At 44.2% G+C, this 22117-nt stretch overlaps 1 protein-coding gene across 1 annotated transcript in view; it reads right to left on the bottom strand.

The window, feature by feature from the left end:
• The window catches only part of LOC143974292 (properdin-like), an 84203-nt gene that overhangs the window by 5592 nt on the left and 56494 nt on the right, over window positions 1-22117 (bottom strand). Inside the window, exons 6-8 of the mRNA XM_077475510.1 lie at window positions 19607-19780; window positions 14814-15005; window positions 4232-4346 (exon numbers count right to left, since the gene is read on the bottom strand). Of these exons, the coding sequence (XP_077331636.1) occupies window positions 4232-4346; window positions 14814-15005; window positions 19607-19780 (481 nt within the window). The remainder of the gene's footprint in view (window positions 1-4231; window positions 4347-14813; window positions 15006-19606; window positions 19781-22117) is intronic.

Raw genomic sequence — 22117 nt, 5'->3', positions numbered from 1 at the left:
GCCATGAGTCTTTTTGGGAAAGATGCAACAAGTTTTTCACACCTGGATTTGGGGATCCTCTGCCATTCCTTCTTGCAGATCCTCTCCAGTTCTGTCAGGTTGGATGGTAAACATTGGTGGACAGCCATTTTTAGGTCTCTCCAGAGATGCTCAATTGGGTTTAAGTCAGGGCTCTGGCTGGGCCATTCAAGAACAGTCTTGGAGTTGTTGTGAAGCCACTCCTTCGTCATTTTAGCTGTGTGCTTAGGGTCATTGTCTTGATGTAAGGTAAACCTTCGGCCCAGTCTGAGGTCCTGAGCACTCTGCAGAAGGTTTTCGTCCAGGATATCCCTGTACTTGACCGCATTCATCTTTCCCTTGATTGCAACCAGTCGTCCTGTCCCTGCAGCTGAAAAACACCCCCACAGCATGATGCTGCCACCACCATGCTTCACTATTGGGACCGTATTGGACAGGTGATGAGCAATGCCTGGTTTTCTCCACACATACCACTTAGAATTAAGGCCAAAAAGTTCTATCTTGGTCTCATCAGACCAGAGAATCTTATTTCTCACCATCTTGGAGTCCTTCAGGTGTTTTTTTTTAGCAAACTCCATGTGAGCTTTCATGTGTCTTACACTGAGGAGAGGCTTCCGTCAGGCCATTAAGCCCCGACTGGTGGAGGGCTGCAGTGATGGTTGACTTTCTACAACTTTCTCCCATCTCCCAACTGCATCTCTGGAGCTCAGCCACAGTGATCTTTGGGTTCTTCTTTACCTCTCTCACCAAGCTGTTAGTGGCGGCTCCCATGCGCAGGGGTGATGTCATCGCTGCTCCGGCGCTATGAGTGGCCGGAGCAGCGATACCCGGAAAAAGATGGACGCTCCGGACTACAGGGGGCAGCAGTGACATCCCTGGCTCCTGTGTCAGGTAAGTGAGGGTCCATCAGGGTCCATCAGGGTTCACTTCCTCTTTAAGGACAATTGAGGCCACTGTGCTCTTAGGAGCCTTAAGTGAAGCAGAATTTTTCTGTAACCTTGGCCAGTTCTGTGCCTTGCCACAATTTTGTCTCTGAGCTCCTCAGGCAGTTCCTTTGACCTCATGATTCCCATTTGCTCTGACATGCACTGTGAGCTGTAAGGTCTTATATAGACAGGTGTGTGGCTTTTCTAATCAAGTCCAATCAGTATAATCAAACACAGCTGGACTCAAAGGTGTAGAACCATCTCAAAGATGATCAGAAGAAATGGACAGCACCTGAGTTAAATATATGAGTGTCACAGCAAAGAGTCTGAATACTTAGGACCATGTGATATTTCAGTTTTTAAATTTTAAGAAATCTGCAAAAATGTCAACAATTCTGTGTTTTTCTGTCAATATGGGGTGCTGTGTATACATTAATGAGGGGAAAAAATGAACTTGAATGATTTTAGCAAATGGCTGCAATATAACAAAGAGTGGAAAATTTAAGGGGGTCTGAATACTTTACATCCCCACTGTACACTATATTACCAAAAGTATTGGGACACTTGCCTTTACATGCATTTTAATAGCATCCCAACCCTAGTCTTCCAACATTACTGCACACCAGTGCACAAAGCAAGGTCCATAAAGACATGGGTGAGCAAGTTTGGATGGAGGTACTTGACTCGTCTGCAGTCCTGACCTCAACCCGATTTGGGAACACATTTGGGATGAATTAGAGTGGAGTCTGCGAGCCAGGTCTTCTCGTCCAACATCAGTGACTGACCTCACAAATGCACTTCTGGAAGAATGATCAAACATTCCCATAGACACACTCCTGAACCTTGCAGAGTTGAAGCTGTTATAGCTGCAAAGTGTGGCCAAACTCAATGTTGAACCCTACAGACTTAAGACTGAGATGCCATTAAAGTTCATGTTTCGAAGGCAGATCCAATCCTTTTGGTAATATGGTGTATATAATTCAGAAAAAGAGATATAAACATTTTATGGAGCCCATGCCTCTCACAATCAGCACAAGAACAAATTATATTTGTATCTGCTGCTCTATGTGTTACATTGTAAAAACATCGGACCTGTGAAATCTTCTGAGATATGGCACCACTGGCACTTCCTAGTTGAAGGATTTGCGAACTGTAAATCCTTAAACAAAAACTATTCGTTATGGAGATCTCATTTATATACATTGATGACTTAGGCTGCTTTCACACTGGGGCGGTGCGGGCGTCGGCGGTATTTTTAGCGGCGCTTTACTGTCGTTTTAGTGGCGGTCTGCGGGTGCTAGCGGGGTGGGTTTAACCCCCGCTAGCGGCCGAAAAAGGGTTAAACCCGCCCGCAAAGCGCCGCTGCAGCGGCGCTTTGCTGGCGGTATTGCCGCGCTGTCCCATTGATTTCAATGGGTAGGAGCGGTTTAGGAGCGGTGAATACACCGCTCCTTCACCGCTCCAAAGATGCGGCTAGCAGGACTTTTTTCACTGTCCTGCCAGCGCACCGCTCCTTGAAAGGGCACCTCCGGCTTTCACACTGGAGTAAAAGGGGCCGGTTTTTTTCAGGCGCTACACAGGCGCTATTTTTAGCGCTGTAACGCCTGAATACCGCCCCAGTGTGAAAGCAGCCTTAAAGAGGAAGTAAAGGCTAAAAAAAAAAAAACAAGAAAAAAAAAACACACCCTGTAAGGCAAAGGCATAATGAGCTAGTATGCATAGCATATGAGCTCATTATGAATAACTTACATGAGAACAAAGCCCCCGAAGCGGTCCTCCGTCTTCATGTCAGCCGCTGCCATGGATCCCGGAGTGACTTCCGGGTCTCGCTGCTCCGGCGCTGTGATTCACCGGAGCAGATAATGCGGATGATGCGCGGATGATGCGCACGGGAGCCGACACTGGCGGCATATCGCCGCGATCTGTGGCCTGCCCAGTGTGCCTATGCGCCACTGTCTACGGTGCATGTGCCGTAGACAGCGGTGGCTGTCTTCGGGTAAATATCTCCTAAACCGTATAGGTTTAGGAGATATTTATTGGACCTACAGGTAAGCCTTAATCTAGGCTTACCTGTAGGGCAAAGTTGGTGGTAAGTGTTTGCAACCACTTTAAAGGAAGCTAAGTCCATGGGCCACAATTTAACGCAGCCTAAACATGGAGGAACCTTTGAAAACCCCTGCTGATAATTACTATATCCACATCTCACTGCACTTTAGTGTGATGGTCATTGGGAAGAAGTCCCCCCTTACAAATGGCTAAAAAGATCAATGATTACACATAATTGGATAATGGAAATCATCAGAGCTCTCCCTCATTTACTAAGCTCTGGATCAACTGCACTTTGCAAAGTGCACAGTCTATTTGCCTTTAGTAAATCAACCCCTTAGTATTTTTAATTGTGCCAAGTATACACTATAGAGGGATATGCTTTGTTCATATTTCATTAATCTTAGCTCTGTATGTTCACCTGCAGAAAAAGCATGCACAGCTCCATTGAGGGTCGTGTACTCATTGAGCTGTTTAAATTCCTCTACTTAAAGCGGGGTTCCACCCTAAAGTGGAACCTCCGCTGATCGGATCCCTCCCCCTCTCCGGTGTCACAATTGGCACCTTTCAGGGGGGAGGGGGGTGGAGATACCTGTCAAAGACAGGTATTTACACCCACTTCCGGGCATAGACTCCCGTGGGAGTCTACGCCATTTCCTGTCCTGCCGCGCTGTCTGCTGGGACACACACGGGTCTCAGAGACAGCGCAGAGAATTCCTATTGCGCTGCGCGACTCGCGCATGCGCAGTACGGAACCGGAAAGTGAAGCCGATTCGCTTCACTTCCTGATTCCCTCACCTAGAATGGTGGCGGCAGCAGCCGAGGGCCGAGCGATCGATCGGCCTCGGCTGCCGGCATCGCTGGAACCCGGGACAGTTGAGTGTCCATTTATTAAAAGTCAGCAGCTGTAGTATTTATAGCTGCTGGCTTTTAATATTTTTTTTTTGGTGGAATCCCTCTTTAATCTATCTACTTAATGCATCACCAATCACAATCAAACGTGCAAGACAGGACTGAACCCCTAGCAACCTCTGGAGGAACCCCAGGGTTCCACGGAACACTGGTTGAGAATGGCTGTCCTACAACTACTAAGGGGCTATGCTCTCCTCAAGGTTTCATTTTCAATTCCAATTGGAGTGTACCTTTAAATCAGTAATGACACTTTTTCAGGAGGAGCAGCAGAATTATCACACAGATAGCACAGGACTGCGACACAGTTGGATGCTGGAGGAATGACTTACGGGTAATCTGGATGGTTTGGCAAACACTCTCTGGATCTTTTTCTCTCAGATGGTCCACACGGGGAGGAACAAAGTCCCCACTCGCTCCATTCAGCCCAGGAACCTAGGTTTCTGTCTACAAACATTGCAAAGCATAAGCATTTTGAACTGCTAAAAAAATATACCATACACATTTCTTGAACAAGCAATTTTCAGCAATAAGCCAAAATCATTTTGTAAACTGATAACGCTAAGCATTCATTGCTGCAGCTGTTCTCAAATCAGAAGTGAGTTTTAAAGTATGTCATGTGGCCACAAGGAACTCATACTGCAGAAGATGTTTCTAATGACCTTTCCAGCTCTGTGCAGACTTTTGGGAAAATTGGTGTGTAGGCAGGTTAGGGTATTCTTATCGCCAGCAGGTGGCACTGTGTTGATAGTACAGGGGAAGAGGAGTTTGATAGGGGAATTGTCCCCTTATGGGCTCCATTAGTCCTCTCTGAGGAAGCAGGTATCTGATTGGATACCCAGTTTAGGGTGGCCATCTTAATGAAGGATCCCTCGTCATTTAGGAGATTTTCTAAAAGCGTGGCAGGTTAGGGAAAGGAACCTGCTGGTTAGGGACATCATAAAGCGTAGGAGAAAGTTTCTGGTGAGTGGGGCCAGTGTAAGGGATGCTGTCCAGGGGTGCCATAATGCTGTCAAGGGGTGCCATAAAACTTTCAGAGGATTCCGTTTCAGTGGATTAGTGCAGTCTGGTTGAACAACATAACGCCACCCCTCCAGCAGAAATCATCCTCCTGTAATGTTACAATGTTGCACAGGACTACAAGCTGAGCTGGACTGTTCTATTCTACAGCGGGCCAAACATGTATATACTGTGACTGTTTCAGCGCCAAATAATGACTTAAGTTACTTTGTGAAAGCTGATGTGTAATCCATCCAGAGTGGGTAGTTTATACAGGTCCCTCCTACAAGTTGCTGCAATGCACAGGCCCCTTTAGAGTATCCCTCCATCCCCAGTATTGACCTTTGGTTATGGGGTGGGAGAAAGTATCAATGGCCTACAAGTGATGTCATTGAGAACCACAGTTCTGTCTGTGAATGGATGAGGGGGCTGTGCAGGTAAAGCACAAATACGCCGAATTGAAGAAAGAAAAAGTGACAGGATGCTGCAGGGAGAATAACCCCTGGAATCTGTAAAATGGGGCAGTTTTGGGGTGTAGGGTTTTGGCCTGTGACCATGTTTCATGTTATACCCTAAATAGGAGGCTAACATGAAACATGGTCAGAAAGGTGGACTTTGCTTTTAAAGCTGCGGACTGAAATATGAAACCTCATTTAATTCCAAACTAGCTTTTTTAGAAATTAGTCGTAAAGTTTTCTTTTAAAGAAAAGGGGTCTACTGTAGGTAAAGACAAAGAAACAACAAGTACCCCCTGGTATAAGTGGGACTTTAAGGACAAAAATGATAACACAGAGGGATAGATTGGATCAATATTTTTTTACAAAAGTGTAAATATAAAACAGGTGTATACATCACCAATAGAAACATAAGTGTGTAAACATATGAAGAATGACTGTTGTCGGATCCTTGAAAATGGTCCTATGAGTCCAACGCGTTTAGGAACAGGATCATGACTTAAGGTTTGCTGGGAGACTAAAGCACGATTGGACTTTCCGACAACAAAACCATGGAATTTTGGAATTTTGTTCAAAGGGTGTTGGCTCAAACTTGCCTTGCATACACACGGTCAAACAATTGTTGGCCAACAATTACGAACGTAGTGACGTACTAGACGTACCAGGTGGTTTTTCAGCTCTTTAGTGCCACCCTTTGGGCTCCTTATGCTAATTTTGTGTTAGTAGAAGTCTGACGAGTGTTGATTCTGGCTTTTCTTTACGCATTTTTCATTACGTGCTTTTCAGTTTGTTTCTGAATGGCCTTTTGTCAACCAGACGTGAATAGGAGGAGATAACGTGTTATTTGTTATTGGCCTTGGAGTTATTGCTTTGACATTATTTTTTAGGTTGAATAATGATTTGATTTGGTATAGTCGCTATATTTTTGAATGCATAGAATGCACTTTTTGGTTAAGTTCTATTGGCAGATCTTCTATTGGCATGTCTAATTTTTTTTTTTTTTTAATTAACAAATAAAAACAAAAAAAAAAAAAAACATAATATTATTCTTGATATCACTAGAAAAAAAAAGCCTTTGAAAATTAGTTTGTAATAACTTCATCAGTATCACCAGCAAAGCAGTTTCATTATTATCCCATGAAAGAAGAAGAGATTGTGCGCTGCATTTGGAGATTTCATAATTTTCCGTGGCACGAATGTTAATTCTCCATTACAAGCGCTATTTTACAAGACCGACCGCTTCTGCTTCCGATCATGCGTGCTTGAACTTTGGACTTTTGTCTGACGGACTTGTGTACACACGATCGGAAAGTCCGAGAACACACATCTGTTGGCAGAAAATTTGAGAACATGCTAGCCAACATTTGTTGGCGGAAAGTGAGACAACAATTGTCCGATGAAGCTTAAATACGGTCGGACTTTCTGCCAACAAGCTCTCATCCATCATTTTCCGTTGAAAAAGTCAGATCATGTGTACTGGGCATTACAGCACCTTTCTTCTTCTTTTCTTGCTCTTTCCTACCTATAGACCATCTCATCCCTTGAGGATGAGCTTTATGACACCACTCCCATCATGGCTGCAGGTTGTTCGGGATACTTGTGTGGAATCTATGGGGCTCTACTGTCCACCTCCCCTCTGCCCCTTCCAGGGTCCAGGACTCCTCCCCATACAGCACAGCGATTTTTGCTGGTAGACCACAGCTGATTCTTTTGCGGACTGTTTTATAGGCATTTTATTCATGTTTGCTGCCTTTGCTATGACGTAATATGCAAAATATGTGTCTTTCTCCCTGTCATATGTTATGACTAATATGATTGCTCTCTTGTAGAACATAACACCTCTTTGTGATTCTTATGTATTAATGTCCCTGATGAAGGGACGTATCCTGTTCCCTCAAATGCGTTGGGCTCATAGGACCATTTTCAAGGACTCGGCAACAGTCATTCTTCATATGTTTACACACTTATGTTTTTATTGGAGATGTATATACCTGCTTTATATTTACTCTTTTATAATAAAATTTGATTCATTCTATCCCTCTGTGCTTTCATCGTTGCCCCTATAAGTCCCGCTAGTACGGGGGGGGGGGGGGGGGGTACTTGTTTTTTTGTCCATGTACCAGGGATGTTGGCAACAATACATGGCTTATTCGGGTGGTGACATGCTTTATTACTGTAGGTAAAGAGTTTGACTAGAATGACCGTTACACTGTAAAGTGACATTAACCACTTAAGCCCCGGACCAATTTGCAGCCAAAGGACCAGGTGCCCCTTTTTGTGATTCGGCACTGCGTCTCTTTAACTAATAGTTGCGCGGTCGTGCGATGTGGCTCCCAAACAAAATTGGTGTCTTTTTTTGCCCCACAAATAGAGATTTCTTTTGGTGGTATTTGATCACCTCTGTGGTTTTTATTTTTTTGCGCTATAAACAAAAATAGAGCGACAATTTTGAAAAAAATGCATTATTTTTTACTTTTTGCTATAATAAATATCCTCAAAAATTATATAAAAAAAAATAAAAAAATTTTCCTCAGTTTAGGCCGATACATATTCTTCTACATATTTTTGGTGAAAAAAAATCGTGATTATTGATTGGTTTGCACAAAAGTTATAGCGTTTACAACATAGGGGATAGTTTTATAGCATTTTTATTGATATTTTTTTTTTACTAGTAATGTCGGCGATCAGCGATTTTTATTGTGACTGCGACATTATTACGGACACATCGGACATTTTTGACATATTTTTGGGACCATTGGCTATTTAAATGCACTGATTCCTGTGTAAATGACACTGGCAGTGAAGGGGTTAACCACTAGGGGGCGGGGAGGGGTTATGTGTGACGTGTGCGTGTTTTTTTTTTTACTGTTGGGGGCGTGGCTTGGCATGTGACGTCACTGATCGTCTTTCCCTATACAAGGAACAGACAATCAGTGACAGCCACAGTAGGTAGCACGAGGAGAGGTTTCTTTACACAGTCCTTTCCTTGTTCTTCAGTTCTGTGACGGTCACGGAGCTCGGGACCGGGTCGACCCACGGCTGGGCACTTAAAGAGTCACGTACAGGTACGTGATTGTGCCCAGCCGTGCCATTCTGCCGACATAAATGTGCAGGAGGCGGTCTTTAATGGGTTAAAGAGGAACTGCAGACTGCTCACATAATTTGTAAAAAAAAACATCTTTGCCATTCTGGAGCTTCTCTCCAACCACTTTGCATATTATTTTACATATACTGTGATTTTGTACTTGCCAAATATGCTGCAGAAATCTCCCTCCACTAAGTCTGGCTGCTTCCATTTTAACTGTGGGCAGCTGAAGCTGCTGCCTGTTCACTTCCTGGATTTACACAGACACACAGAGGCACACCTCCAGCTCTGTAGCCCTCATTGGCTCTCTTATGACTCACCCCCCTCCCTTCCTGGCAAACTCTCATGAGAGTGAGAGAAAGAGCTGAGCATGATGTCATAAGCCTAGGCTAATGACCAGACAAGAAACAGGAAGTGGGCTGTATAAGGTATTTACTGACAGAAAAAAATGTTTTTCTATCCAAAATTAAAACAACAACAAGGGCAGAAGATTTAATAGATGGAAAGATGATAAAATGACTGAAGGTCCCGTTTAAGCATAGCTCCCAACTGTCACTGATTTGGAACAAAATCGCTCTATCCCTCTTTCCTCCTCATTTGTCCCTCATTTTGGTCTGATCTATATAGTTATATATAAAATGCACGTTTTATCTTTCAAAAAGTGTTTCCTAGTGCTATACCTTTCATTTAATTTCCTAAATTGCTGCATTTGTAAATTTCAAAAGCCAATATAAAGGAAATCGTAGTGGTTAAAAAAAAAAATAAAAAAAAAACTTGTAGGTTACTTTAACAAATATTTTTTTTCTATAATTCTGCTTTAGGGGGCGTTACAAGGGGTGTGTCCATTTCCTACATACTTTGGCTAATAGGCGTCACTTGTTCCCATCTCAAAAAGTTGAGAGCTATGCATTAAACAATGTCCTTATTCTTCAAATATAATCCATACACATCCACTACTTGTAATCTCTTTTTCATTAAATAGTTTGAGGCTGGGTTCACATATGTGAGAATTGGATGTGGTTTTCACTGCATCCAATTCACATGACATGTGAGTGTGCCCGGCACTCAATGATGCCGGTTCACACACGTCCGGGACGGACTGCAAAAGGGTCCTGTGCCTTTTTGGGTCCAGTTTAGGTGCAAATTCAGGCAAAAATTCAGACCTGAATCCCATCTGAACCAGTGAACAGGAACGCTCCGTACCCCAGGCATGAAACCGCGGCTGCACAGATGTGAACCCATCCTTACAGTGTTTTTTTGCCTCCTCTGTGAGGTGAGTTCAAACCAAACCTCTCCTTTTCCCCCCTCACTTCTATTTGTTTGGAATGAACAGCATGGAATGGGGGACACAGTGGTGTAGTGGTTAGCACTCTCACCTAGTAGTAAAAAGGGTTGCTGGTTTGAATCCCAACCATGACACTACCTGCTTGGAGTTTGCATGTCCTCCCTGTGCCTGCATGGGTTTACTCCAGGTACACTGGTTTCCTTCCACACTCCAAAGACATGCAGGTAGTTTAATTGGCTTCTGTCTAAAAAAATTGGCCCTAGTATATGAATAGGGACCTTGGATTGTGGGCTCCTTGAGGGTAGGGACTGATGTGAGTGTGCAATGTACAGGGATAGGGGCAATTGTAGACACACACTCAGGTTGAACTGGATGGACTGGTGTCTTTATTCAACCTTACTAACTATGAAACAGTGATTGGTTTGGGTCATGTGCAATACTCTGTGAGCACTACAAATCCCATAATTCACATTCTCAGGAGCAAGCAAGAGACTATGGTTATGTTCCTACATACAGTGGGACTATTGAGAACTAATGTAGAATATTACAGTAAATTTAACAGGGATTTGGATTATACCAACAAAAAGGAATTTGTAGATTTGGAGGAGGCTGAGAACATTAGAAAGTATATTTTAAAATTCAGAATAAACACTTGAATAGGATTTTCTTAGAACTGGGGTTTAGAGTCATTTTCATTTGAAGATTTTCTAGTTACTCCAACAATCCAAAGACATTTTAAATTATGTCTAGCTGCCAGTGGTAGGGGCTTTAAAGGCATTCTTCCTTAAAAAAAAAAAAAAAGTTCTGCTTGTGAAATCAATCCACACAATGTAATTCAACAGTTAGGGGTCTGTGTATAAAATGTTTGCTGAATGAATGTGATACACATCCACATAGCTCCCAACTGTCCCTGATTTCAAGGGACTGTCCCTGATTTCAAGGGACTGTCCCTGATTTGGAGCAATGTCCCTCGGTCCATCATTCCTCCTCATTTGTCCCTCATTTTGGTCTGATCTATATAGACGTATATAAAATGCACTTTTTATCTATCTAAAGCGTTTTCCAGCGCTAAACCTTGATTCCTAAATTGCTGCATTTGTAAATTCCAAAAGCCTATATAAAGGAATAGTAGTGGTAAACAAGCACTTGTGGATTTAACCAATTTTGTTTTTTGTACAATTCTCCTTTAAGGGGGTGTGGCAAGGGGTGTGTCCTATGCCTGCATACATTTGCTGATAGGTGTCCCTCGTTCCCATCTCAAAAATTTGGGAGGTAAGCATCCATGGAGCTCCAACAAAACTTGCCATATTCTGTATAACTATTTCCCACGATCACAAGTGCCATCTAGTGGTCACAATGCAGTATTTGGTTTTAAATACCGCAATTAGGATAATAAAGGTATTTTGGTTTCATTGGAGCTGTGTGGATGTGTGTTAAATTAGTTCAGTGAACTTTTTATACATAGACGCCTAAATCTTAATGGTTAAAAAAAAAGTAATTTTAGATGTACAGTACTTTGGGACAGGCATGGGTGTACATCATGTTCTGGTTCTGTTTCCTATGATATAGTGAGGCACAATGATTATGCATCCACCAATAATGTCTATAGTAGATATAATAAAGCGTACCTATACCTTCACAAAGTGCATAACATATGATTACAATACATATAAAAAAAAATCCTGATTATTATACAGCATACCAGCCCACACAAATCATGGGAACACAAAAATCTCACGGGTAGACATGAACAGAATCAAGAATTATGGCAGGGGGATCTCAGTGATGGAGCAAATAAAGACAAATAAAAAGCTAGGGACTGACTCAGCCCACCATATTCCACTTATGTCCAAAATATCACCTTTGGCTGGACGGACCCTTTAACCCCTTGACCTCCTGAAGCTTTTACCCCCTTCATAACCAGGACATTTTTTGTTATTCAGCACTGCGCTACTTTAACTGGAAATTGTGCGGTCATGCAACACTATATGCAAATTAAATTTATAGAATTTTTTTCACACAAATAGAGTTTTCTTTTGGTGGTACTTGATCACTACTGGGTATTTAATGTTTTATTATATTAATGAAAAAATACCGAACATTTTCTGAAAAAAAAAAACATAAAACGTTAATCGCAAATATACAATATATTTGGTAAAAAAACATACTGCCTTCTTGGGGACACTATACTATTGGGGACACTAATATAGTTCTGATCTTGATCAAGATACTGATCCATACAGACATTATACTAGTATTAGCGGTGATCAGGGACTTATGGTAACTGTGATAGTGGGCGGGAAATCTGGCACTAACTGACACTGGCTGGGAGGGACACTAATGCCCCGTACACACGAGCGGACTTTTCAACATCCAAAGTCCGTCAGACCGAGTCCGTCAGACTATCCGATCGTGTGTGGGCTGCAACGGACTTTAGCTTCGCAAAAGTCTGACGGACTTTAGAAATGAAGCATGCTTCAAATTTTCCCGACGGAACTCCGCCGGACCCGGACCCCTTCGAAAAATCCGCTCGTGTGTATGCTACTCCGACGGACTAAAACCGACGCTAGGGCAGCTATTGGCTACTGGCTATGAACTTCCTTATTCGAGTCGGGTCGTACGTCATCACGTTCGAATCCGTCGGAGTTTAGTGTGATCGTGTGTGGCCAAGTCCGTTCGGCCGAAAAGTCTGTCAGAACTCCGGCGGAATTCCGGCGGAACTCCTTTGGAAGTCTGTCGGACATAAGTCCTCTCGTGTGTACGGGGCATAACTAACACTGACGTCGCTAGTGACACCAATACAGTGATCACTGATAATACTGTAATCTGTCACTGTACTAATGATACTGGCTGGATGACAGGGCAATCAAAGGGTTAACTGTTGAGGGCAATCAAGGGGTTTAATGTGCCTAACAAGTGTATGCAAGTATACAGCCATAGCTAAAAGTTTTGAGAATGACACAAATATTAATTTTCACAAAGTCTGCTGCTTCAGTGTTTTTAGATTTTTTTGTCAGATGCCACCATGGTATACTGAACAGTGGCGGCCCGTCCATAGAGGGCGCATGGGCGCCGCCCCCCTGTCCATGTGTCCAGCCCCCTGACCTACATACAGGGATGCCGGTCCATGGATTCCAATAGGGTGAGGGGGGTTTGAAGCACGTAATTAGAGCCAAAGGCTCCAATAGGCTTCAAAAAAGGGTGGGCCCGTGGCGCAGAGCACTGCACTCCAAAACCACTCAGCTGTGTGTCAACAGCGATTGAATATTCCCTATTCTCACACTAATCCTGCTCCTGGCCAATCAGGAAGCGAGTTATGAGACCTGTTTTCCGACTGGCCAAAACACCAGGCGATCCTATTGGACGCCTAGGAGGAGGGACGAGGAGGGGGAGAGAGGAGAAGACCCGCCGACCCAGCAGTTGCCACTGAACTGGCCCACCCGCCAAGGTGCTCCCCAGCTCGGACAGGGGAGGGAGAGGAGATTGGAGTGAGGAGGTAAGGAGGCCATCTATCTTGCAGAGGGGGGACACATTCACCGCTTTCATTTCTTCATTTCCCCGTGGAGGCTGGTTGGACCATCTCCCGTCGGGGGTGGGGTTGTGGAGGTTGGTGCCCCCCCTGAATTATCGAGCACCAGCCGCCACTGATACTGAGATATAATTACAAGCATTTCATAAGTGTCAAAAGCTTTAGTTGACATTTACATTAAGTTTATGCAAAGAGTCAATATTTGCAGTGTTGACTCTTTTTCAAAACCTCTGCCATTCGCCCCAGGCATGCTGTCGTCAACTTCTGGGCCACATCCTGACTGATGGCAGCCAATTTTTGCATAATCACTACTTAGAGTTTGTCAGAATTTGTGGGGGGAGTTTTGTGTTCACTCGTCTCTTGTGGATTGACCACAAATTCTCAATGGGATTAAGGTCTGGGGAGTTTACTGGCCATTGATCCAAAATTTTGATGTTTTGTTCCCCAAGCCACTTAGTTATCACTTTTTCCTTAAGGCAAGGTACACCATCATGCTGGAAAAGGCATTGTTCATCACCAAACTGTTCTTGGATGGTTGGGAGAAGTTGCTCTCGGAGGATGTTTTTGTACCATTCTTTATTCATGGCTGTTTTCACAACATTGTGAGTGAGCAATTGGCTGAGAAGCATCCACACACGTAAATGGCCTCAGGATACTTTGCTGTTGGTATGAAACAGGACTCATGGTAGCACTCACCTTTTCTTCTCCGAACCAGGTTTTTTCTGGATGCCCTGAACAATTGGAAAGGGGATTCATCAGAGAAAATGACTTTACCCCAGTCCTCTGCAGTCCAATCCTATCCTATCTTTTGCAGAATATCAGTCTGTCCCTGATGATTTTCCAGGCAAGAAGTGGCTTCTTTGCTGCCCTTCCTGACACCAGGCCATCCTCCAAAAGTCTTCTCCTCACTGTGCATGCAGATACATTCACACCTGTCTGAGATGGTCCTGGCGCTTGCTGGAGCTTCTGGGGCACCCTGAAGCCTTCTTCACAAATGCAGTGGAAACATTAATGGGATTTAGTTTGTTTTCATGGCAAAGAGGGACCTTGCAATTAATTGCAATTCATCTGATCACTCCTCATATCATTCTGGAATATTACCATCATAAAAACTGAAGCAGCAGACTTTGTAAAAATAAATTTTTCTGTCATTCTCAAAACTTTTGGCCACAGCTGTATATGTGCTGTTTGCACTCACACAGAATCTGGCTTGCTTCTCTCCCTGAATGAAAAGTGCTCAGGGAGGAAGAAACCGGACTGATCCTGTGCGTTCTGTTTACAAACACACATAGGTCTGTGCTGTGATTGGCCACACAGCCGATCAGCAGGTATACAGCCAAAATCATTGGCTGTAACCTGTTGACAGACTCATACTGTAGCCAATCACAGCACAAATCAGCAGGGGGCGCATCAGTGTGCCCAAAACCAGGATATAAGCTGCGCTGTACCCATATGTTGCTTAGCCTGGAGTTGCCATCTACCTATAGCAAAGTTGTTTAGCAGAGCAATATACAAAACATGCAGCCTATAGGCCCAAAGAAAAGAAAATTAATTAACTTACAGATACAACCGTCTACGTTGTAGCAACTTCGGCTTTCTCTGGCTTCACCTTCACACCACTTTCCTTCAAACCTTGTACCAACACATTGGCGTTTCCTGTGCTGCAGTGCTACTCTTTGTTTACATTTAACCGCATCTGATGAAAGACGTTTGCATTCTGACCATTCCTCCCAATTGGTCCATGTTCCATCAACTGCAAGGAAGGAAAAAGAGATTGTGTTTATTATTGTTGGGAGAGCATCAATAAAAAGAACCATGATACAGATGGTTTCACAGAACAGCTTATAAGGAAACGTACATTGCTACAGAAATAGATTTTTAAGGTGTTGAAAGGACTGGAAACTAAGCACTGCAGTGGAAAGGATGCTTCTTTATTCCAACTGGCTGTTAGGACAGCTACTTGTGCTATACCAAAGTCAGCTTTATTTGCTGAGAACTGTGCTATGTGCTGTCGTGGCAAGCTGGCGAGTTGCGGTGTTTCTGCAAGCTCAGTTTTAGCAAGGCCAATTCTTGCTTTCATTAAGAGTACCTCAATAGTGTTACAGTTTGAAGGCGCCACCGAGACCCAAAGACCAATTTTTCTGCAACTCTTTGACAAGTGCATATCATTGCAATTTTTGACAGCAAGGCCGGTTCTTGCTTTCATCAAGAGTACCTCTATAAGGTTACACTGTGAAGGCACCACCAACACCCAAAGACCAATTTTGCCACACCTGTTACTTCTATCCAAAGTCTGTGGAAGAGACATCAGAATTTATCCAAAAAATCTCTAATCTTGTTTGCACTACATTGTGGACTCATCATACAGACTGGCTCCACAAGCGGTTACGTACAAAATAAATAAAGCTTGCAGGGAAAATTTAATTTTTTTGGCTTTATAAATGCAATTATTGCTGCAGCAGCTTCTATACACAGTACAGATGTGCCACATTTTGGGTAGACTAAGGGGACCCCCCAGGCAAGATATTGAAAGGAATTTTTCATTTTTAGGCTTTCACTTTAAGCATCAATAAATCACTGATGAATGAGTTTTTTTACAAACTTTTTTTTTTCTATGTCCCCCGGGGCAATACCGGGACCCCCTTAAGCATCGTACGCCCAATTACTTGCATATAAGCCTTCAAAATAGGCACTTTTCACATTCGGGTCCCATAGACTTCAAGGGGGTTCATTATTCAGTTCAGAACTTTTGCAATGTTTGAAAGTTCTGGAGCGAACCGAACAGGGGGTCAATTGGCCCATCCCTAGGCTCTTATAACTTGGAGTCTAGACTTCTGTTAAGGAGGCAACTCCTATGTTTTCTGGTGGAGGTGCACTTGGGTGACCAGAACGTGCATTTGTCTCATTCACTTCAGTTGAATATTCACCAAGAAATCCACCATTTATAAAAATATGAATTATCTTCACTTTATGGACACTTGTTTTTTCATTATCTACGCTTAGCAACGTTTTCTTTTTATTACATTTACTGCAAACAGTCCTGTTGTGCTGTTGCCAGCAGCTTGCATTCACATATTGTCCATGTCTACCTGCGCAATAATTTTTTTTTATGCTTCCATGGAGAATATGTGCATATTGTGCCTACTGATGCCCAGCAATCTGCCACCAGTCACTTATTCTGTGGACCTGTCATCAGGACTGTGTGTGGAGTGGAAAAAGGAATCCCGGTCAGCTAGAGGAAGTCAAGGGGTGAGTGGTCTGCACACCTGCAGTCAGGTTAGGCATCTACCACTACTCCCGGGACACTAGGGGGGCCCCATCAGGGTTTCCAGCCTCAGTAAAACCAGGGACAGTATGTAAAAAATCAGTTTTTTTTTACATCTGCCTCTGAAATGTTCCTTACCGACATCCTTTTGGTCTAAAAATCCCAATATTATAGCTGCCCCACCTCTCCAGTACCTTCTCAGCCAATAGAAACATATCTTGTGTATAATGTGTGTACATGCATGTGTAACCTGTGTGATTGTATACTGTGAGTGTGTGTTTGTTTATACTGTGTGGCCCCATATTCTCTGATTGCCTGGGGGCCTCATAATCTCCTATTGCCCAGGGGCCCCATGAGTTGTCAGTCCGCCCCTGCTAGAGAGTAGCATTGGGTCAAGGGTCGGGGAAGGAAGAGCAATGGCAAGAGGTGAGAGATGTCAGCCCAGCTCAATTCACCCCAGCGGAGAAACCAGCTGCTGAAGCCCACCTTGTCAGCTCCACCTGGAAGGAGCCAGCTGTCAAGGACCATGAGTCTTCAGATGAGCTTGAGGGGAGTGGCAATGGTGGTAAAATTTAATTTAGGATCTCCCAGACTGGAGGCTGAGTTTGGGCCCCTAGAAGTGGAGGCTGAGTGGCCACCATATAGTGAGTCAGAGGAAGAGTGGACTTGGGTGGACGCTCAAGAAGGTGAAGATCTGCCAGCAGGGATACCCGGGGGAGAACAGGGTGAGAGGACCGTTACCCCTAAAGAAGCAGAATGGGCAGCGGAGGTGAATCTGCAGAAGCACTCATCATCCAGAACAGCTACCAACTCCACTAAATCAACCCCTTTGTGCCTCTGCCCCATCCCTGGTTTAGGCAGAGCCAACTGCCACCAGGGTCAGGTTGCAGGCACAGGACACAGCCTACAAGATGTGGATCACCCAGTCCCCACAGGCCTGTGTTTTTCCCATAAAAGGAAAGCCCAGGGAGGTGCAGGGAAGAACTGCTCTGGAGTGGGGACTGGACTTTCCTTATGTCCTAAAAGATGTCATGCAGACACATTGTGTAGGTCTCCCGAGCCAACTGGGAAGAGGAGCTAGTTTGGGACTACTTGTATGTTCCTAAACCCCAGAGGGGATAGAACCTCACAGCCAAGATTATTGGGCCCAGTTCCAGGATATCCAGAGGGTGCGGAGCCTAGAAAGGGCATCTACAGGGACCAAGCCATTTTCCTTAAAACCATATGACCCAGCAGAAGCTACTCCATTGCCAAAGGGGTCCCAGTGGAGAAGTGATCAGACTGCCTAATCTAGACATGATTCCAGCCTGAAGAAAAGCAACTGATGCATTGGGGGGAACTCCATGGAGAAGACTTGGTGGTAAGGCCTAAAGTACTGCTGCTACAGAATGTACAGTTAGTTGGTTAGTGTTAGATTGTTTTTTTACCCTGTTTTCCTCTGTTTCTAGAGGAATCATCATGGACGCTGTCTTCCTACTGGAGAACTGGATGTTGTGACTTTTCTATGTTCCTACTGAAAGGGCTTCCCTTAAGGGAGAGGTGATCCAGTGTACATGTACATTTGCTGGCTACAGGGGTCTGTAGTCAGGATGTACATATACTATGTGTATGTTTTATTTTTTTAATTTTACATATTCTTTTTTTTGATACCATGTATTTATTTGTGCATAGCCCCTTTCCGAGTTAGTTCTCTCTCCCCCCCCCCCCCCCCCCCCCACCCGTCCACTATCTTATGGAATACCCTGGCCCCTGGGTGCAGGAGTAATTTTTGTGATGTTTTCCCAGCCAATCCAAACATGGATATTTAGAGGAAGATGAGCGTAGTACCCTCTAGTGTGCTACTAGTGGTAGTAAAGGGCAAATTATAGTCTGTCTCAGGGCTAAACCTGTGCCATGGAATCTGGGTCAGGATTCATTACAGTTCAGGGCTGAACGACTCAACCCGGGCAGCTATCTGGTGCCTCCCCCTGGTTCTAGAATATAAAAAAATGCTCTAGAAATGAGTGGACGGAAGCTAGGAGGGTTGTCTTGCATACCTAGGGGCCCTTAGCTGATCCCTAGGATGTGGGCCTGGCAGGGAACTAAGGAGCCCTTAAATAGACATGAGCCATGCCAGGGGTGCCGAATGAGTCTGTCGGTGGCCCTTGAGGGCCCCTGCTGGGAGAGATATTTTATCTCAGGCTGGAGCCCAGGTGGCTGGCATGGAAGGATCCTACCACAGGAGGCAGTTTGAAGGAAATTTTCCAGGAAGGCAGTGGAGAGAGCAAAGAGAGACAGAGTAGGTAGATCAGCATGGTGCAGGGACAGACGAGAGGAGAGACTGTCACATGTAGCAGGTCTCTCTTGAAGACAGTGTTGTGTCTTCATCCAAGCTTGCCCTGGGAGATCTTCAGTGTGTCAATTGGTAGACTGGGAAAAAGAAGCAGCCAGGTGAACTGGTGAAATGGCAGCCAGGTTGGCTAGCATTTCTGCAGGGAGTAGAGCTGGAACCAGTGTCTACAGGAAAGCAGGTGTTGTAGGAAGCAGTTCACTCCACATGTGCTACTTTTTCAAGGGACTAAGAGTTCCTAGCCTGTAAGGGGCTTTTGCTGAGCTAACAAAAGACTGTTGGCTCCTAAAGTAAGTGAACCCAATGAAGCTGTAGAAATGATTGAGATTTGTGCAGAACGAAGAAGTGGAAGCCATAAAAGGGGGGGGGGGGGGTTGTCCCTGGTTTTGTTTGTCATTGTCAAGTTGGGTATCCCATAATCCTTAACCCCATCCAAGTTATTATAACCTAAATAGAAACAACAAAAACAAGCTCAAGGACTGTTTTTCTGTGTCTGAATGCAAGAAGGAAATGCTATGTGACTGGCTGTGCAGCAGTGGGAAACCCTGACAATTGCAACTCCTACGGGGGGTAGTGCCTCACGTCCATAGTTGTGGAGTAACCCACTCAATTCCCTAACCTCATCCAAGTTACCCAAAAGTAAAAACACCAGAAAGAAAACCCCTGAACTGAAAAATGACTACTACTGTTGGGAAAAGGAGCCCTGGGCATATTTCTAGCAGCTCCTATACGTATGCCACACAGACATCTCTTTACTTACTTGGACATGGTTGGAGTGTATTGCACATAGTATTTCTGGTAGGAGATCCAGCGCAATATCTTCCTCCATGTTTAGGTGCTGGATTATCGCAAGATCTCTTCTGCCCCACCTTTCCTATGCCACAGGTGACTGAGCACTCGGAGTCCTTTTGCCATGCTCCCCATTGTCCATCCACTGTTGAAACAATACACAGATCATGATGATGGCAGGGAGGAAACAGCTAAATGGGAATACACACTAATAGACAGAAATAACGCCACACTTTGCATCTTTCATGCTTTTATATTTTGTTTTTAACCACCTCAATACAGTGCACTTACACCCCCTTCCTGACCAGACCAATTTTCAGCTTTCAGCGCTCTCACAGTTTGAATGACAATTACTCAGTCATGTAACACTGTACCCATGTGAAACTTGTGTCCTTTTTTCCACACAAATAGAGCTTGCTTTTAGTGGTATTTAATCACTAGTGGGTTTTTTATTTTTTGTGCTATAAATAAAATAAAACGTACATTTTGTAAAAAAAAATACCTTTTTCTTTGTTTCTGTCATAAATTTTTGCTAATTAGTAATTTTTCTTCATACATTTTGGCCAAAATTTATACTGCTACATATCTTTGGTAAAAATAACTCACATTAGTATATATTATTTGGTCTTTGTGAAAGTTATAGAGTCTACAAACTATGGTGCCAATCGCTGAAAATTGATCACATCTGATCAGGCCTTCAGTACATCAGGTGTATCTCATTTCTTGAGACACTAACAAGTCAGAAAAGTACAAATACCCCCAAATGACCCCTTTTTACAAAGTAGACATTCCAAGGTATTGAGTAAGTAGCATGGTGAGTTTTTTTAAGTTGTCATTTTTTCCCACAATTCTTTGCAAAATGAAGATTTTATTTTATTATTATTTTTTTTTTTTTACAAAATTGTCATATTATCAGGTTATTTCTCACACACAGCATATGCATACAACAAATTACACTCCAAAATACATTCTGCTACTCTTCCCAAGTACGGTGATACCACATCTGTGAGACTTTTACACAGCCTTGCCCCATACAGAGCACCAACATTGATGCAGTACCTTCAGACGTTCTATGAGCAAAAATGACGCATCTCATTTCTCCCTATTACAATTTTGAAGGCCCTGGAGTACCAGGACAATGGAATTTCCCATAAAATGACCCCATTTTGGAAAGCAAACACCCCAACGTATAATCTGTGAGGCATAATGAGTTTTTTGAACAGTTAATTTTTTCCCCGAAGTTTTTGGAATATGTGCAAAAAAAATCAAAAAAACGCATATAGCAAAAATTAAACCCCAAAACACATTCTGCTACTCCTCCCGAGTATGGCGATACCACATGTGTAGGACTTTTACACAGCCTGGTCACATAGAGAGGCCGAACATTGAAGTAGCTGCAAATAGGTACTCGGGTACTCTGATGGCCTGGTGACAGGTACTCGGGAACTCTGATGGCCTGGTGACAGGTACTCGGGTACTCTGATGGCCTGGTGACAGGTACTCGGGTACTCTGATGGCTTGGTGACTGGTATTTGGGTACTCTGAAGGGCGGTGACAGGTACTCAGGTACTCATATGGACTGTGACAGGTACTCAGGTACTAAGATGAACTGTGACAGGTACTCGGGTACTCAGATGGACTGGGACAGGTACTCGGGTACTCAGATGGGCTGTGGCAGGTACTCGGGTACTCAGATGGGCTGTGGCAGGTACTCGGGTACTCGGATGAACCGTGACAGGTACTCGGTTACTTTGATGGGCTGTGACAGGTACTCGGGTACTCAGATGAACAATGACAGGTACTCGGGTACTTTGATGGGCTGTGACAGGTACTCGGGTACTTTGATGGGCTGTGACAGGTACTCGGGTACTTTGATGGGCTGTGACAGGTACTCGGGTACTCTGATGGACCGCGACAGATACTCGGGTACCATGATGGACCCTGACAGGTACTCGGGTACCCTGATGGACCATGACAGGTACTTGGGTACTCTGATTGACCGTGACAGGTACTTGGGTACTCTGATTGGCTGTGACAGGTACTCGGGTACTCGGATGAACAATGACAGGTACTCGGGTACTTTGATGGGCTGTGACAGGTACTCGGGTACTCTGATGGACCGTGACAGGTACTCGGGTACTCTGATGGACCGTGACAGGTACTCGGGTACTCTGATGGGCCGTGACAGGTACTCGGGTACTCTGATGTGCCGTGACAGGTACTCGGGGTACTCTGATGGGCTGTGACAGATACTTGGGTACTCTGATGGACTGTGACAGGTGCTCAGGTCTTCTGATGGACTGTGACAGGTACTCGGGTACTCTGATGGGCTGTGACAGGTACTCTGGTACTCTGATGTGCCGTGACAGGTACTCGGGGTACTCTGATGGACTGTGACAGGTACTCGGTTACTCTGATGGACTGTGACAGGTACTCAAATACTCTGGACTGGGACAGGTACTCTGATGGACTGTGATTGACA

Source organism: Lithobates pipiens, unplaced genomic scaffold (genome assembly GCF_037356315.1).
Source record: "Lithobates pipiens isolate NorthernLeopardFrog02 unplaced genomic scaffold, aLitPip1_a1.2 Scaffold_1, whole genome shotgun sequence".
Lineage (NCBI taxonomy): Eukaryota > Metazoa > Chordata > Amphibia > Anura > Ranidae > Lithobates > Lithobates pipiens.
The sequence above is the reverse complement of the archived record's forward strand: the minus strand, read 5'-3'. Positions and strand labels throughout refer to the sequence as shown.